We start from the raw sequence: 19755 nt of genomic DNA on the forward strand, positions 1-19755 counted from the left end.
GGCACTGGACAAAGCACTAGGGACAAAAGGGATGTGAAATGATTTGATACAGTAATGTAATCTTGCAGATTACAGTGTACTGTATATGTCATGTATTTTGTACTTTTTGAATTTGCAGCCGGGCTCCACCCCCATGCGTCACGAAGCTTGCAGGGAATGGAGCGCGGCACACAGAGCATCGGGCAGATGAACTGGCAGGGGACACAGCGGCGGGAAATCGCAGGATTTTGAGGACAAGGTAAGCAATCTGTACCAGGATTCTGCAATGCAATCCCGATTGTGGCTCGGGGTTACCGCTAATGCTACTGAAATTTAACCCCAAGCCACACTTTGGAATACCGCCAGGAGGGTTATTGCATTACCTGAGCCTGATCTCGATCCAACGCTGTACATGAGAGCAGCAGCTCTTTCCGCTCTCTCCCCTCCTCACTGGACATGGAGGTAACAGCAGGAGCCAATCACAGCCTGTGAAGAGGGAGCAGGGGCAGGCTGAGCTATGCTGTGTGTATCCTTTAACACACACAGTCTGGCTCGAGATTGAACCTGCAAGAGTGCCACTACCACTATAGAAAACGGCTTGCTATGGGGGCACTCAGAATGAGGGAGGAGCACCGTCAGGAGACCAGAGAAGAGGAGGATTACAGCTGCTCTGTGCAAAACCACTGCACAAAGCAGGTAAGTAGAGTATTTGTTTCCTTTACAACCTCTTTATTTTGTTTCTTGTATATCTGCCTGGAGTTCAATTTTAAAGTGCAGTACATGTCTTTTATTGATTATTGTGTTGTCATAATCGCCATTATTTACTATAGTGGGTCTTTGAGATGCAAGTCATGATAATATCAGACTTAAGTCAGCCATACATGGATTGAAAGTCGGCTGATTTAGCAGGGACCAGCTGAGTCTGAATTGTAATGCCCAATTGCCTTTTACAATGGATCAATGTAGGTCTATGGAGTCCTCTGGGATCTTTAGAGTAATAATGAGGACGCTAACCAGCTAATCAAGGTGAGTAGAAAATTCTGGACAGCCACACTCCAAATGAAATTTTCGTGCCTTTATTAGAACATCAGGATCACATTGTACATGTCACAGCAAAGTAATACAGAACCAAAAACAACTGACGCGTTTCACACTAAACATAGTCTTTACTCATAGCTCTAATATGTATATTTGTTTTTAGCCGGGGGATGAAATCTACCCAAAGGATGAAAATGGAAAATTTCTTTACCACGAGACAGACCTCTGTGCTACATGGGAGGTAAGGCTATGGAAACTTCTGGAATTGATTGAAAACGTGGACATACTCTCCACCATAAAGGCAACCTGTCACTACCAGAACAGGACATACTGGTGGAAGAAAAAAACACAAAGGGTTCCCTTTCTAGCACGTTGAAGATAATTGGCCACGTTTAGGCCAATTTATGCCTTTTTATGTAGGCTTCTGAATCCTTTCATATTCAAACGTGTCTGCTGCGAAATCTTAAAGGGCCATCTATAGTGATGTTTCATATATTTTATTTAATATTTTCAGTACTAAAAAAATTGTATACCGTATATACTCGAGTATAAGCCGAGATTTTCAGCCTCTTTTTTGAGGCTGAAAGTGCCCCCCTCGGCTTATACTCGAGTCATCGCTGTCTGCCCGCTCGATCAGCGTGTCGAGCAGACAGACAGCGGCCATTCTAGAATTCAAAAGCCGCGCCTCCGGCTCCGCTTTCGCCTGTGATAGGCGGAACACTGAATTTCCCAGCAGCCTGTGTTCCGCCTATCACGGGCATCGTCTCATCCTCGTACTACGAACGAGGATGAGACGATGCCCGTGATAGGCGGAACACAGGCTGCTGGGAAATTGAGTGTTCCGCCTATCACGGACATCCGATAGGCGGAACAGCAGTCAGTGGGAAATTGAGTGTTCCGCCTATCACCGACGGAGGCGCGGCTTTTGAATCCTAGAATGGCCGCCGACGAAGAGCTGAAGGACGGAGGCTCGGCTCGGGACAGGACGGGCCGGGACGGGCCGGGCCGGGCCGGGACGGGCCGGGCCGGGACGCAGGCTGGACGGGACGCAGGCTGGACGGGACGCAGGCTGGACGGACACAGGCAGGCTGGACACAGGTAGGCTGCACGGACACACACACACACACACACACACACACACACACACACACACGGATGCATGGACACACACACACACACACGGATGCATGGACACACACACAGGGATGGATGGACCCACAGGGATGGACGGACACACAGGGATGGACAGGCATGTCTCACCCTCGGCTTATACACGAGTCAATAATTTTTTCCAGTTTTTTGGGGGTAAATTGGGGGCCTCGGCTTATATTCGGGTCGGCCTATACTCGAGTATATACGGTATACCAAATGTACTTTTTAATCAAATGAAGTATTGGGTATTCATATGTCTTGAAATTTTCCACATTTTGTCATGTTAAAACCAAAATAGTAAATGTATTTTATGTGATCGACCAACACAAAGTGGCGCATAATTGTGAAGTGAAAGGAAAATGATAAATGGTTTAAACTTTTTTTTATTTTTTATTTATATCTGAAAAGTGTGGTGTTTGATTTGGATTCAGCCCCCTTTACTCGGATACCCCTAACTAAAATCATTTGGAACCAATTGCCTTCAGAAGTCAGCTGATTAGTAAATAGAGTTCACCTGTGTAATTTTAATCTCACTATAAATACAGCTGTTCTGTGAAGCCCTCACAGGTTTTAGAGAACCTTAGTGAACAAACAGCATCATGAAGGCCAAGTAACACACCAGACAGGTCAGACACATAGTTGTGGAGAAGTTTAAGGCAGGATTAGGTTATAAAAAAAATATCCCAAGCTTTGAACATCTCACGGAGCACTGTTCAATCTATCATCCGAAAATGGAAAGAGTATGGCACAACTGCAATCCTACCAAGACATGGCCGTCCACCTAAATTGACAGGCCGGGCAAAGAGAGCATTAATCAGAGAAGCAGCCAAGAGGCCCATGGTAACTCTGGAGGAGCTGCAGAGATCCACAGCTCAGGTGGGAGAATCTGTCCACAGAACAACTATTAGTCCTACACTCCACAAATCTGGCCTTTATGGAAGAATGGCAAGAAGAAATCTATTGTTGAAAGAGAGCCATAAAAAGTCCTGTTTGCAGTTTGTGAGAAGCCATGTGGTTGAAACAGCAAACATGTGGAAGAAGGTGCTCTGGTCAGATGAGACCAAAATGGAATGGCCTAAAAGCAAAATGCTATGTGTGGTGGAAAACTAACATTGCACATCACCCTGAACAAACCATCTCCACCATGAAACATGGTGATGGTAGCATCATGTTGTGGGGATGCTTTTCTTCAGAAGGTTATGGGAAGGTGAAAGGAACCAAATACAGGTCAATCTTAAAAGAAAACCTGTTATGCCCCATACACACGGTCGGAAATTCCGACGGAAAAAGTCAGGTCGGATTATGTTGTCAGAAAATCCGATCGTGTGGGCTCTATCTGACTTTTTCTGTTGGAATTTCTGATGGAAAAAGTTTGAAAGCGGATCTAAAATTTACCGACAACAAAATCCGATCAGACTTTTTTTCGATCGTGTGTAGAGAATTCCGACACACAAAGTGCCACGCATGCTCAGAAAAAATTTGGAGGTGAAAGCTATTGGCTACTGGCCTCTACGTAGTTCTGTCATACGTTTTGTATGTTGCCTCGTTCTGAACGATCGGATTTTTCAACAACTTTGTGCAACCATGTGTATGCCTGTATGTGTATGTGTAAGACAAGTTTCGGCCAAAATCTGTCGGGGAAAAAATCTGACGCATTTTGTGGTCGGAATGTCCGACCGTGTGTATGGGGCATAAGAGTCTGCAAAAGACTTGATACTGGGGCAGATGTTCACCTTTCATAAGGACAATGGCCCTAAACATACAGCCAGAACTACAATGGACTGCTTTAGATCAAAGCATATTCATGTGTCGGAATAGCCCAGTCAAAGTTAAGACCTAAATCCAATTGACAATCTGTGACAAGACTTGAAAATTGCTGTTCGCAAAGTTGGCAGCTGTAATTGCAGCCAGCGAAAGGTGGTTCTACAAAGTATTGACTCGGGGCGAGGGGGGGGGGGGTGGTTGAATGCAAATGCATACCACACTTTTCAGATATTTATTTGTAAAAAAAATTTGAAACTTATTTATCGTTTTCTTTCCACTTCACAATTTTATGTGCCACTTTGTGTAGGTCTATCACACAAAATCCCCCAAAAATACATTTTACGTTTTTCATTGTAACATGACAACGTGTGGAAAATTTTCAAGGGATGTGAATACTTTTTCAAGGCACTGTACATATGAGTACTCTACATTGTATAATTACCTTTGCTAAGCAATTGCCATAGGGCAGCTGTTTTAACCAGTTCCCGACCAGCGCACGCCGATGTACATCGGCAGAATGGCACGGGCAGGCATATTGGCGTACAGGTACGTCCAATCTTTAACGCCACCCTGCCATCACGAGCGCTCCGCCACCGTGCTTGTCGGGACCCCCGTGAGTCTGGTCGCGGGTCCCGCAGACTCGATCGCCGTGGGCATACCCGCGATCGTGTCACGGGGCGGCTGAACAGAGAGATGCCGTTGTAAACAGCATCTCCCCGTTCTGCCTAGCAACAAGTGACGCTGATCTCTGCTCCATGTGATTGGAGCAGAGATCAGTGTTCACCAAATGAAAGCCCAGCCCCCAACAGTTAGTAACGCACCCCTTGGAACCCTTAACCCCTACACTGCCACCCACTGGTTAACCCCTTCACTGCCAGTGTCATTTACACAGGAATCCCTGCATTTGTATAGCACGGATTGCTGTATAAATGACAATGGTCCCAAAAATGTGTCAAAAATGTCCGATGTGTCCACCATGTGTCCGCCATAATGTCTCGGTCACAATAAAAATCGCTGATTGCCGCCATTACTAGTACAAAATTTTTTTAAATAAAAATGCCATAAAACTATCCCCTATATTGTAAACGCTATAACTTTTGCAAAAACCAATCAATGGCTTATTGCGATTTTTTTTTTTTTTTTTTTTTTTTACCAAAAATATGTAGAAGAATACGTATCGGCCTAAACTGAGGGAAAAAATGTTTTTTTATATATTTTTGGGGGATATTTATTATAACAAAAAGTAAAAAATAATGCGCTACCCATGGGCTAGCACCAAGGAGTCATTAACATAACCACAAATTGACAGACACATTAATTCTTTAACAACCATTTGTTTGGTAAATATTTTCTGGCCCTGGTGTTGTTCAAGGGGTAACCTAATAAATTGAGGTATGAAAATTAAAATAATATAAAGCCATCTTGGCTATAATACAACAACCCAAATATCTTTTATACGTTGTCCATCCAGACAATGCTGGACGACTAATCCCCACTAAACAACACCAAGACTACATCTGATAAAAAAAAAAGGGGGGGAGTCCCGGGCTTGTGGCAGCAGACTGACGCTAACGGTCGAACAGACCCCTTATAAAACCTCAGGTTCCGCAGGCTTTCTTCCCGCCGCCCCATCGTCCAATCAGGTGCTGCATCCAGCCGTTGTGATTACTAGCAACCTTTAAAACACAAGCAGCAGCATTCCCCCTGTGCTAGCCCATGTCTACCCCGCATAATGCCTGGCCTGTCATTCTGTGAGACGGTGTTTAACCCATGATTTGTGGGAAGTTTTTATGATTCAGTCTTCTTCTTTCTTTTTTTTTTTTTTTTTTTTTTATATTATGTTTTAAACAGTGACCTGAGTGCATTTTAACTGAGGAATTAACACCATTTGCCAGAAAGCATAAACCTAGTGCTAGGCCTAGTCCTATTCACAAGCTTAGCGTGATTTTCAGAGATTTTCATGGGTATTGTATATCTATTTGTAAAACAAAGATTATATGCAGATAAAGAAAAATATAAGCTTGAAAATATGTACCGTAAATCTTTAGAAACATATATAAAAAAAATAACCAAATACCATTATGCTTCTCCTTAAGTCTATAAAGTTTTCTTTCCTTTGTGGAATCCCTAGAATTGGGTGCTGTGTAAATTCAATGCAGCCAATAGAATTTTGATAACTAAATTTTGTCTGTATTCTGCAGGCTTTGGAAGAATGTAAAGATGCAGGGCTTTGCAAATCCCTGGGAGTGTCCAACTTCAACCGCAGGCAACTAGAACTGATCTTGAACAAACCGGGACTCAAGTACAAGCCCACATCCAACCAGGTGAGTCCACAGGCAATATACAGCTATACAGTCAGTCAAAAAAAACAAGCAAAATTTCCTAGCTCACTTGCTAGCCTGCAACAAACCAAATTGACCCTGTCTAATGGTTCACATTAAAACCAAGGGGTTTAGTGTACACACATTTGCAAACCCAAGCTGCAGTGGACAAGTCATTGCACCCCAGTGTAGTGCAGTATTAACTACAATTTTGAGTCTCCCCAGTTGGAGCACATATAAAATAATGGATAGATTAAGGGTAACTAGTTTGAGAAGGTTTTTTTTACTTAGTGTTTACTAAACCCAGGACCCTGCATTCACTATATCTGGTCTTCCACAGTACACAGAACATGGAAATACAATTCATTTAGTAAATTTCAACTGTTAAATACCTTCTTTTTTTTTTTTTTTTTCATCAGCAGTTAGAGCAGTCTTGTGACTTCTGTGTCTGGTTAAAACTTGAAAGAGTTTTCATTCCCCCACAATTGCTCTATGAGAATGCAGGACCCCTAACCCTCTGTCTGGACAGTGCTGTTTTGTCCTGTGCCGATCACATGTAATCTCCCAAGAAAAAAAAAATACAGCAATACATGCCAAACTGAGCATGTGCAGCTTGTCCCCTGGCTCTGTAAATATCAGGAAATATATTTGAGTCTGTGGAAGAAGGAAATGATCAGAGGAGACAGGATAGAACAGCCTTTTTATACAATGCAGAGAATTAACCCCTTAGGTTCCACAGGGACAAGCATGCTTTACTGTATATAAACGGATTTTACTGTTGTGGGTTTAGTAACACTTTAATGAATTATAGACTTTAGCACCCCTCTTTAATTTGTGCAAATGCTGCTGCAGCCACGCTGCAAGAAAGAATTTTCAGATTTCCCAAAACCAGGCTATACTTTTAGAATATGCATTCTTGGTTATATTTCCAAAATTAGCTGTGGATTGTACAGCCTATTTATATAAACGTAAGATGGCAGCATACTATTTGCGCTACAGAGAGCCTTGCAGCTCGGTAGCCCTTAAAATCATTTGTTGTTCAGTTATTTTCCTGTTTCTACCTTCAAGTTTCTAGGTAGCCATACAAGTCAAAGTACAGATTGTAAACATGGCTCCTTGGTGCTGGGTCCTTCTCATCCTGGTGCTACAGAATGTAACATTGTCATTTTAATCTGCTTTTACATAGGTCGAATGCCATCCTTATTTCACCCAGCCAAAGTTATTGGAGTTCTGCAAACAACATGAAATCGTCATTGTGGGCTATAGTCCTCTAGGCACTTGTCGCGATGCAATGTGGTATGTGTCAACAAGGGAAAAAAAAATCCCAGCTCTATCCACATATAGAGACTTGAAATTGGAACTCCAGCCTTAACGAAATGGTTACTATAATCAGTAGTGTATTTAGGTTTTGTGCTGCCCTAGGCCTGACTAAACTAGTGCACCCCCTAATTTAAATATGACCCACCCCTTCCTTTCAAGGCCACACCCCTTGCTGTTTAAGACCCGCCCTGAAATGTTCAAGTGGGGACACTAGTTCTGAGGGCGGAGGGGGGGGGGGGGCGGCAGGCAATGGATTCCCTTTATTTGCATAGATTTCCTCTCAATTCCTGTTCAGCTATGGGGCAGGAAGTGAAGGGAAATCTCTGCAATGGGACAGGGATGGTAAAAAATAAATTGACATGGGCTATAACCCTCCCTTATTCTATCCAAAAGGAAAAAAAAAAGTGTTGCCTATACTTCTACTTTAAGCACAAATTTCTGATAATTTTATCGAGAGGCCTAAGAAAATATCACCATGCTAATGGTGCAGCAGAAAACATATAGCACAGTGAGGAAGGTTTGTAGTCCAGGATGATAGGACAGTTAAAATTAGAAGTGGCGCTCCCTCCCCCAGTTTCGGAATGCCGGCCGCCTGCATACCGGAAGCGGTGCGGCGCTAGACTAATTTGCCTCTCAGCCCAGTCTGCCCCATAAGACTGGCGCTACACTAACGGTGTAGCACAAGCTGGCGGGGGCTCTTTCCGTCCTGCCCCCTGCAAAGTTCTGCCCTAGACCTGGTTATAATCATAGCTCCCAACAGTCCCTGATTTTAAGGGACTGTCCCTGATTTCAAGGGACTGTTCCTGATTTGGAACAAAGTCCCTCTGTCCCTCTTTCCTCCTTATTTGTCCCTCATTTTAGTCTTATCTACATAGTTCTACATAACTTTTACCTTTCAAAAAGTGTTTCCCAGTGCTAAACCTTTCCTCCAATTTCTAAATTTCTGCATTTGTAAATTTCAAAAGGCAATATAAAGGAATAGTAGTGGCACTTGCAGGTTTAACCAATTTTTTTTTTTGTATAATTCACCTTTAAGGGGGGAGGGGGGGGGGGGGGCTAGCAGGGGTTACCATGCCTACATGCTTTTGCTAATTGATGCCCCTTGTTCCGATCTCAAAAAGTTGTGTGGTATGACTATAATGGAGTCCCCTCCTAGCACCGATCCTGCAATATGGTATGCAGGTGTAGAGTTCCAGCTGCACCATAAAACGTAGACGTTTTTTAAATGCTTTTAAAGTTGAACTCCAGCCTTCCTTTCAGTATTGAACAGTTTCCACTCCTGTAATGAAATTGCTTACTCTGATTTCACTGCACAATGTGAGCTTCTCACAATGTGCATTAAAAGCTGCAGTAACTTTATATGATGTCATTTTGTTTTTCTTTTCTATCTTTGTTATGTGAAGAATGAAGAATTATTATTATTTTTTTTTTGAAAAAATGTCAATTGAAAAAAGGAAAAAAAAGCTGCAGTAAATGAGAGTCCTCCTCATTTCCTGGTTGAAGGACATCAATCAACATCTAACCTTTCATTAATTGGATTTTTTGCAAAAACATCCAACCTAGGTGTGCCCAAACTTCCAAACTGACATTAAAGTGAATTTTTTTATTTTAAAAAAATAACAAACCTGTTATACTTACCTCCACTGTGCAGCTCGTTTTGCACAGAGTGGCCCCCGAACCTGCTCTTTTGGGGTCCCTCGGCGGCTGTCTCGGCTTCCTCCCGCAGGTGCTTCTCACGTTCATGCAAGCTCCCTCGCATGTTGAGAAGCATCTGCAGGCGCGCTCCCGTGATAAAGCCAGCGGCTATAGCCGCTCGCTGTATCACACGGTCCCGCCCCCCGACACTCCACGTCAGTGGATGTGATTGACAGCAGAGCGAGCCAATGGCTGCGCTGCTTTCCATCCATCCACTCCAGCCAATCAGCGGCCAGGCTGAATGGTGGAAAGGACGTCGGGGGACAAACGCGGGACTTTCGAGGGGTGAGGTAAGTAAAACGGGGGGGCTGGGGGCGCAGGCACTGTCAGATGTTTTTTCACCTTAATGCATAGAATGCATTAAGGTGAAAAAACATTTACCTTTACAACCCCTTTAAGTCATCAAGAAATTTAACACTGTATTTGCATAACTCCTCCTTAGATCAAGGCTACTGCTTGCATCAGGCCTGAGGGTTCTCGAGAGGAGTACTTAGGCAGGGTGCTGTGCTGTTTTCAGGAAACTATGTACAGCACCCTCCCAGTCCCTCTGACCAGCCATGGTTTGATGTCCCTTCTTTTCTGCTATTGAGAATAGACAGTACCTTGTCTCAGCACCTGGCTCCATTCTCAGCATCTTGGTGTGCACAAAAATAACAAAATTGAGCCTTTGCCAATTCTAAAAAAAAACAAAACAAAATGCTACTTCCAAGCAATTTCTTTCAATTTCCTAGCTTTACTTCTACTTTGTATAACTAATGATGTTTAACCTATAGGAAGCGTACAGTGAAGCCTTTATTTATTTATGCAGGGTGAACGTGTCCTCTCCGCCTCTCCTGGAAGATGCTACCTTGAATGCAATAGGCAAAAAGTACAACAAGTCAGCTGCCCAAGTTGCATTACGATTCAATGTCCAGAGAGGTGTGGTAGTCATTCCAAAGAGCTTTAACCCAGATCGGATCAGAGAAAACTTCCAGGTAAGGATGTGCAGCTCCTCGTGAACTAAGGACCAACTTTGTCATTTATGACATGCAGGCTGTATTCTTTGGAGTGTTTTCTGCATATATTTGTAGAAAAGATGCTGTGATAGGATGAAAGGCCAGACACATGACTTTGTCAGGTCATCAGGTCATGTGATCAGGCTCATTCCCTTTTTAGCATGTTTTGCCCTTCTTTAAATATGTACATTTGTAAATCATGCCACTGTGGTTTCTAAATGTGCTGGTGTGTGTTATTTATGTAAAAAAAAAAATGTAATTAAAAAACAATTCTATCATTGTGGGTAATGTTTTAAAAAAAAAAAAAAGTTTACAATTTTCATATATGTAGGTGCGCATGGAGGCAGTCCTATTTGTTTTTTACATATGCAAGCTCTGCATCTTGCTGTGTGGTGTTACACAATGGTTGCTCTTAACTGCTACTTCTCACAATCAGTGGTGGCTTACCGGTATGCTCAATATTTTGGGAGGGCGGCTAACCAACGTCAAACCCCCCTTCCCCCCACCCCTCCTCCAATGGCAAATGGACAGGAAGGCAGCGATTTTCCCCTCACAAAAGATGGACAGGAAGGTGGCAATCAGAGGCCTCCTTAGGAGGCAGATGAGAAGCATCTGGGGTAAGGCTACTGCTCCTTGCTTCGGGGCCATTGCTTCTCCTCCCAGCCGAACAGGGAGTGGGTTCTGAGACCCAATTAGCCAGGATCTAAGGACCCGCTTCCTTATTGGTCGGAATGAGAATCAGGAAGACAATAGCGAATATTAATTCGCTATGGTCGCACAACTGGGTGGGCTCAGGGCGCAGTGCTCTGCGCCCGAGCCCACCCTTTTCTTAAGCCAATTAGAATCTCGGGCTCTAATCGTGTGTTTAAAAAAAACAAAACATTGAAATCCATGCATTTGGCGCCTAAGGATTAAGGGGTTAGGGGGTGGCGTATGGGGTCGCATATGGATTAGGGGGTGGCGCCAGTGTTCACAATACAGGTCTGTGAGCCAGCTGACTCAATGAAAACAATGTACTCCCTAAGAGGCTGATATAACTGCTGTTAAAGGATATATTAACCTAAGTGCAAAATATGGCGTAGATAGCCAATCCTTAGATGTGATGGCTCCACTAGTTTTTTTTTTTTCTTTTTTTTCCAGGCTAAAATATTTTCAGCAGGTACAGAAACCACCTGTTGATCCCCCAAGGAATACAGCTTCCTTTTCACTTGCTGTTCATTTAAACTAGTATAAAAGAATGTTGTCTAACTCCTGTGAACTGCTAATCACCCCATACCCAGTGGTGTATCATTACTTTGTGCAGTGCCTGAGCCCATGGGACTCAAGGGGAATGGGGCCCACTATGCGCTCACTACACACTTCTGGTTTTACTATGGGCTGACCTGATTGGTGACAGTAGTGTCCACCCACACTACAACCCCATATGTATGCAGCCAGATCCTGCATGCTGAGCTTGTGGAGGAGGTGGGGTGGGTGGCAGATTTAAAATGAAATCAAATGCTGGCTGCTTGCTGACCATGCACTGAATTGTATAAAGTGATCTCTCGCTCTCGCTCTCGCTCTCTCTCTCTTAGACTGGCCTATGTTGACCCTTCACCAGGGCGTGGTTAGCATGCCACACAAATAGTTTCTGCTGTATCCCCAGTTGCCCTGTGTCTTTCGCAATTCTAGTCACACTCACATTTTGTTACTCTGTTTTTTTTAATAGTAAGGTCAAACAGATTACTTGTGGGTGCTGTTAATGTTTAAATATTTGTAATGTCTTAGTTTCTCTGTTAATGATAACAGAACATAAATTGTTGCTCATGTAACACTCGTCGCCTAAGGGGCCCGCTGAGTAGTCCCAAGGTTCTTTCCTCCAAACTAGTGTATTAGCAGCCAAATACACAGTCTCAGTCTCTCTTGCTCAATGAACTATCTGAACTATCTAGAGCAGGGGTCCTCACACTTTTTTAAACTGTCCCTGTTGGGGGGCTGGACTACAGTTTGAAAAAAAATATGAACGAATTCCTATGCATGCTGCACAAATCTTTTTTTAGTTGGCCACACCACTGCCCATCAGCGCAGCCTCACCAGTGCCCATTAGGGATGGGCTTGGTGTTTGAGTCAAAGGTAAGTTTGAAGTGTAAGTTCAACTCTAACATAAGCTGTTCAACGAACATACAGTTGCAAAAAAAAGTATGTGAACCCTTTTGGAATTATATGGATTTCTGCACAAATTGGTCATAAAATGTGATCTGATCTTCATCTAAATCACAACAATAGACAATCACAGTCTGCTTAAACTAATAACACACAAAGAATTAAATGTTACCATGTTTTTATTGAACACACCATGTAAACATTCAGAGTGCAGGTGGAAAAAGTATGGGAACCCCTAGACTGAGATCTCCAAGAGCTAATTGGAGTGAGGTGTCAGTCAACTGGAGTCCAATCAATGAGATGAGATTGGAGGGCTTGGTTACAGCTGCCCTTCCCTATAAAAAAAAAAAAAAAAGAAAACATACCAGCTCTGGGTTTGCTTTTCACAAGAAGCATTGCTGATGTGAATGATGCCTCGCACAAAAGAGCTCTCAGAAGACCTACTATTAAGAATTGTTGACTTGCATAAAGCTGGAAAGGGTTATAAAAGTATCTGAAAAAGCCTTGCTGTTCATCAGTCCAAGGTAAGACAAATTGTCTATAAATGGAGAAAGTTCAGCACTGCCGCTACTCTCCCTAAGAGTAGGCATCCTGTAAAGGTGACTGCAAGAGCACAGCGCAGACTGCTCAATGAGGTGAACAGGAACTCTAGAATGTCAGCTAAAGACTTACAAAAGTCTCTGGCATATGCTTACATCCCTGTTAGCGAATCTACAATACAGAAAATGCCAAACAAGAAAGGATTTCATGGAAGGATACCACATAGCTGACACTGACTCAGGAGGGATAGTAGCAGCATGCTGACACTAGGATTGCTCACAGAGGCCTGCACTCACAATTGTCCCTGGATACTTGGATGTCTCTTTTCAATAACAGCCAGACATCGCTCCTGTGAAATCTCCAGACCAGATCCTCAGTAGAAGAACTCAGTCAGTTCCAGCAAAGCTTGGTAGGATAGGCACCCCCACTTTAACAGAGCTGAGACCCTACTGAACAAGTGTTAGAAACACAGCTGGAATGTACAGAAGGGCAGCAGCCCTTCAGGCTGGGAACTTCTCCTCCTGGATAAGAACCCTGCTGTTCCAAGCCACTATGTATTCACCTCCAGCCACCTACTGGGCACATTTACCAGGGATTGGCTGCTTATTTGTCTCTCCCAACCCACTATAGACCCTTCCAGAAGGCAGGGGGAAGCAGTCAAATCTGTAAACAGCTAGGCACAGAACAGCCCAAAATAATCACTAGCTGCTCAACTGATTACAGGAGCGTTACAGGAACTAGCAACCTGTCTAGGAAGGTGCTACACTTGCATATATATCTTCCAGCTACCTATATAGTACTATGTGGGTTGTGTAGTCCTGTGTTCTAGTTCTTGGTGAGATTGTCTCGGTCTGGCTTAAGGTGGCCAGGAGATCCAGCAGACATAGACAGGTTCTCTTTGTGGGGGTGGATGGTCTGCAGAGGATGTGAGATGGCTGTTACCCCAGATGATTAGGCTTTATTGCAGTGTAATCCAGCTTTTGCCCCTGAGATCGCTGGGTTTCCCAGGGTGTCCATTATTTTGCACCCCTGGCGAAGATGGGGCTTGATCTAACAACTTCCAACACCCACAATGGCCTCCTCCTTCTTGTATTCTAATGATATATAGAGCATGCTTATTGTACTTTAACAAGGATGCGAGGATGTTCAACTTTTCCTGTATCGGTATCAAGCTGCCTTCTTACCAGGTTTGTTCTACTGGGCTTTATTTACTAAAGGCAAATCCACTTTACACTGCACTTGAAAGTGCAGTTGCTGTATATCCAATGGGAACATGCAAGGAAAATAAACAGCTTTTTTGCTTGTGGCATGATTGGATGATAAAATCAGCAGAGCTTCTGATTTCAGATCTTCCCCTCAGATTTACAGCGACTGCACTTCCGTGTGCACTTGCAGTGCAGAGTGAATTTGCCTTTAGTAAATCAACCCCATTGTTTCTGTGTTCAATACAATAGGGTTGATTTACTAAAACTGGGGAGTGCAAAATCTGGTGCAGCTGTGCATAGAAACCAATCAGCTGCCAGTTTTTCTGTCAAAGCTTAATTGAACAAGCTGAAGTTGGAAGCTGATTGGCTACCAAGCTCAGCTGCACCAGGTTTTGCACTCTCCAGTTTTAGTAAATCAACCCCATTGTGTTTGGTATAGGCACTGGGAGAACTTTGCTCTGTCTTTAATTTCCTAAAAAAAAAAAACTGGCGACAAAGGCTGTTTGAAATCCAGCCTGGGTGGCAACCATAGCTGACCCCATAGATACAGGGGAGGAGTGAGCATACCCGCCCTATAACAAAAAGTGTGGTAATGGCAAGGTGAAAGGGAGCAAAAAAGCCCGAACAACACAAAAATCAAATGTAACCACCTCATCTAAGGACTGGCAAGCTGCAGCAGCAATATGTTAAATTTTTGTTTTGTTTAGATACGCTTTAAGCAGAGAATTCGTGGTGTTGCGAATCTACTTTGCATCTAGTGACTAATCTCTGAATATCTACACCATAAAATCAAAATCTGCTTATTACTATATCCTTCAAGGGTGATTTTATCTTCCTCCTGACAATATTTTGGGAATGTAGTGCCCTCCAACTCCTACTGGTAAAACACTCCCAGAACTGTGCTCTAGTATCTTGTCCTGAGATTTATTACACTTTTTTTGCACCGTACATCCCTGATGAAGCCTTGTTTTTGAAAGAAACTTTTTTTTTTTAACTGGTGGAGATAGTGGGTTGAGAGTGCATTCTTTTCCCAGGCTGGGCAGCTGAGCCTTTTATTAACCACAGTAACCCTCCATATCAATCCATGCCTTTGGGTTATGGTACGTGGCCAGGATACTGACCCTACTCTGTACACCTCTCTACTCAGACAGAAAGATTGACCAATGGCAGCAAAAGGCGTATTTGCTGTCTGGTTGTTGTCTCCCTATAATTAAGTTATTATACTGAGGGTAATGAAAAGTATCGCACATTTTGTTGCTTTGCAGCCTGAAATGAAGACAGGCGGTTATTGTTTTATCTAGCTGTATTTACTAGTGCAACGTATAACATTCAAGTGAAAGATATGACACCAACATGTTAAAAAGCAAAAACAAAAACAGAATCACTGAGTTGGAAAAAGGATCACCCCCTTATGTCTGTATTTTGTTGGACCACATTTTGCTTTAATTACAGCCTTCAATGTAAGGGCAGCAACAATTCTGACAAGTGCTCCAGTCCCTGCTGCAGAGAAAAAACCCCATAACAGGATATTGCCACCTCCATGCTTTGCTGTAGGAATGGTGTTATTTGGATGGTGAGCTGTATTGTATTTCCGCCCAACATATTGTTTGGTGAGGCCAAATAATTACATTTTAGTCTCATCTGACCACCTTAAATGCACCTTGAAGATTCTGAGGCCACATCACATGGAAAAGGGTGTTATGCTCAGATGAAACTAAAAATTAACTATTTGGCCTCAACACCAAACGATCTGTCTGGCGGAAATACAATACAGCTCACCATCCAAATAACGCCATTTCTACAGCATGGACTGGAGCACTTGTCAGGATAGAAGGAAAAATGGATGGAGCAAAATACTATCAAATTCTTGAGGAAAATCTGCTGCTCTCTGCCAGAAAGTTGGCAATGTGAAGGTGGTTTACCTTCCAACATGACATGGACCCAAAGCACACAGCAAAAATGAACACACAGTGGTTGAAGGAGATAAAGTTGAATATCCATGCATGGCTTAGTCAGAGCCCAGACTTGAACCCCATTTAAAATCTGTGGAATGACTTGAAGACTGCAGTCCACAAACGGTCACCATCAAATTTAACTGAACTGTTGGGATATGTTAGTAGAGACCCATCCCAACAGACTAAAGGCTGTAATTTAAAGAAAAAGGTGGTTCAACAAAATACTGACACAAAGGGGGGATCCTTTTTGCAACTCTGTTTTTTTTTTATTATTTGATTCTAACATGTTGGTATTATATTTTTCACTTGGATGTTATAAGTTCCACTACAAAATACAGCTGGATAAAACAAAAACTATATCTGTCTTCATTTCAGGCTGCAAAGCAACTAAATGTGATAATTTTAAAGGGGGTGATTCTTTTCTTTACCCACTGTATGTCTGTTCTATAATTTTTGTATTTTTGCACTAAGTCCGTATCGTAGGTTCTACACCTGGGATTCTTATGATTTCCTTTTAACTTTCTACATTGTGTGTTTAACCAGTTGCCGACCGCCGCACGACGATGTACGTCGACAGAATGGCACGGGCAGGCATATGGGCGTACATGTACGTCCCTGCCTTCCCGCGGGTGGGGGGCCCGAACGGGCCCCCCCCCGGTGCCAGCGGCGGTCGGAATCCGTTCAGGAGCGATCCGGGATGAGGGGGCGGCCATTCGTTCATGGCCACCCCCTCGCGATCGCTCCTGACGAATGGAAGTGCAGCGTGACATCACTTCCTCTCCTGTAATGTAAACACAGGCAGAGGAAGTGATGTAATCTCTCCTCCGTGTCGGTATTTTTCGTTCCGGCACCGAGGAGAGAGGATCGGTGAGTTGCACCAACACTACACAATACAGTAGAACATGCCAGGCACACTCTCACCCCCCCTTCACCCCCCGATCACCCCCCCAATCACCCCTGCACCCCCAGTCACAGTGACACCAATTTCATTTTTTTTTTTTTGCATTGGTGTCATTTGTGACTGTAATAACTGTTAGGGCAGTTAGGGTTAGCCCCCTTTAGTTCTAGGGTACCCCCCTAACCCCCCCAATAAAGGTTTAACCCCGTGATAACCCCCCGTCGCCAGTGTCACTAAGGCTGGGTTCACATTGCAGCGGTTTATGAGAACGGATGTGATTCGCACCGCACTGCAGTGCAAATCACATCCGATCTCTGTGCGATTCGAGTTCAGCCATACAGATAGTATGGCTGAATTCGCATCGCACCCGCCGCAAACTCGCACAGGACCCTTTTTTTGGTCCGCAGCAGAATCGGATCGCATGGGTGTTCACACCATGCGATCCGATTCCTGTCTGAGTTTGCAGATTGCACTGCGATATGCGAACTGATCTGGGGGTGTCAATTAACATTTCATTGACACTCCCAGCAGTTCGCATAGGGCAGTGTGATGCGGGAACCCGCCGCAGATTCGTGGCGTTCCCGCATTGCTCCAGTGTGAACCCAGCCTAATAAGCGATCGTTTTTCTGATCGCTGTATTAGTGTCACAGGTGAAGCTAGTTAGGCAGGTAGGTATTTAGGTTCGCCGCAGCTTTTTATAGCGCCAGGGACCCCCATATACTACCGCATAAAGCCCCCTGATTAACCCTTTCACCAGTGATCACCATATAACTGTTACAGGTGACGCTGGTTGGTTAGTTATTTTTTTATAGTTTCAGGGCACCCGCCATTTATTACCTAATAAAGGTTTAACCCCCTGATCACCCGGCGGGTGATATAAGTTTGAGGGTCAGAAAAGGTCTGCGTCGCCACAGGCAGCGTCAGGTTAGTGCCAGTACCGCTAACACCCACGCACAAAGCATACACCTCCCTTAGTAATATAGTATCTGATCAGATCTATATTAGCGTCGCCAGCAGTTTAGGTTTCCCAAAATGCATTGTTAGCGGGATCAGCCCAGATACCTGCTAGCACCTGCGTTTAGCCCCTCCGCCAAGCCCAGCCCAGCCCACCCAAGTGCAGTATCGATCGATCACTGTCACTTACAAAACACAACACACATAACTGCAGCGTTCGCAGAGTCAGGCCTGATCCCTGCGATCGCTAACAGTTTTTTTTTTTGTAGCGTTTTGATACAGTCGCTGACAGCCTAGGTGCTTTTTTACCTGTGAGTCTCACTAGTGTACCCCTAAATTTAGGGGTGTCTACTTTCCAAAATGGGGTCATTTGGGGGGGGGGGGGGTTTGTGCCATCTTGGCATTTTATGGCCTTCAAAACTGCGATAGGTAGTGAGGAGTAAAATCAAAAATTTACACCCTTAGAAATCCTGAAGGCAGTGCTTGGTTTTCGGGGCCCCGTACGCGGCTAGGCTCCCAAAAAATCCCACACATGTGGTATCCCCGTACTCAGGAGAAGCAGCAGAATTTATTTTGGGGTGTCATTCCACATATAACCATGGCATGTGTGAGCAATATATCATTTAGTGACAACTTTGTGTAAAAAAAAAAAAAACATTTTTTTTTTGTCATTATTCAATCGCTTGAGGCAAAAAAATAAAATATTCAATGGGCTCAACATTCCTCTTATCAATTTCCTTAGGGTGTCTACTTTCCAAAATGGGGTCATTTGGGGGGGTTTTGTACTGTCCTGCCATTTTAGCACCTCAAGAAATGAGATAGGCAGTCATAAACTAAAAGCTGCGTAAATTCCAGAAAACGTACCTTAGTTTGTAGATGTGACAACTTTTGCGCAAACCAATAAATATACAGTTATTGACTTTTTTTTACCAAAGACATGTGGCTGAATACATTTTGGCCTAAATGTATGACTAAAATTGAGTTTATTGGATTTTTCTAATAACAAAAAGTAGAAAATATCATTTTTTTCAAAATTTGCGGTCTTTTTACGTTTATATCGCAAAAAATAAAAATCGCAGAGTCAGTCAAATACCTTTAAAAGAAAGCTCTATTTGTTGGAAAAAAAGGACACAAATTTTGTTTGGGTACAACATTGCATGACCGCGCAATTACCAGTTAAAGCAGCGCAGTGCCAAATTGTAAAAAGACCTCTGGTCATTGACCAGCAAAATGGTCCGGTCTGAAAGTGGTTAAGGCTCCATGCACGCCAGCTGTTTTTATAAGCTCAAAAAATGCTCGAAAAAAATGCCGGATGAAAAACTTTGATAATAGCATTTTTGTGCCAGCTTCTAGTAGCGTTTTAGGTGGTTTTAGGAGTGTTTGTGTTTTTACAATACATGAAGAAAAAAAAAACTGCTTGAAAAAAGTTGTGGGGTGTGTTTTAGTAGCAATTAGCTGTTTTTCTGCACTTCAAAAACATTTATTTTTATTTTTGGGGTATTTGAAATACAGCTTTATTATGATCTAAACAAAAAATGTATGGGATTACAGTAACAAACAAGATCGCCACTTGTGATGTGGCTGTAGCAGTCTTAACTTTTAAAGCTTTTAAAGGAAATATTATTTGCAGTGCCAAACGGCTAGATACGCAGGTCCAAAATATGAAGGATTTCTTTTTTTGTCAACTGCCACATTCACTCCAAAGCCCATTCATCTCCTTCAGCATTTCAAAAGGTTAAGCACATGTTATGCTCAGCAAAATAAAGTGGCAAACACGCTGCAACAAAAACATATATT

At 43.3% G+C, this 19755-nt stretch overlaps 1 protein-coding gene across 1 annotated transcript in view; it reads left to right on the top strand.

The window, feature by feature from the left end:
- AKR1D1 (aldo-keto reductase family 1 member D1) overlaps nt 1-19755 on the top strand; it is an 83615-nt gene that overhangs the window by 57220 nt on the left and 6640 nt on the right. Inside the window, exons 4-7 of the mRNA XM_077469100.1 lie at nt 1181-1258; nt 6135-6257; nt 7441-7550; nt 10078-10243. Of these exons, the coding sequence (XP_077325226.1) occupies nt 1181-1258; nt 6135-6257; nt 7441-7550; nt 10078-10243 (477 nt within the window). The remainder of the gene's footprint in view (nt 1-1180; nt 1259-6134; nt 6258-7440; nt 7551-10077; nt 10244-19755) is intronic.

The sequence above is a fragment of the Lithobates pipiens genome, unplaced genomic scaffold (genome assembly GCF_037356315.1).
Source record: "Lithobates pipiens isolate NorthernLeopardFrog02 unplaced genomic scaffold, aLitPip1_a1.2 Scaffold_8, whole genome shotgun sequence".
NCBI lineage: Eukaryota > Metazoa > Chordata > Amphibia > Anura > Ranidae > Lithobates > Lithobates pipiens.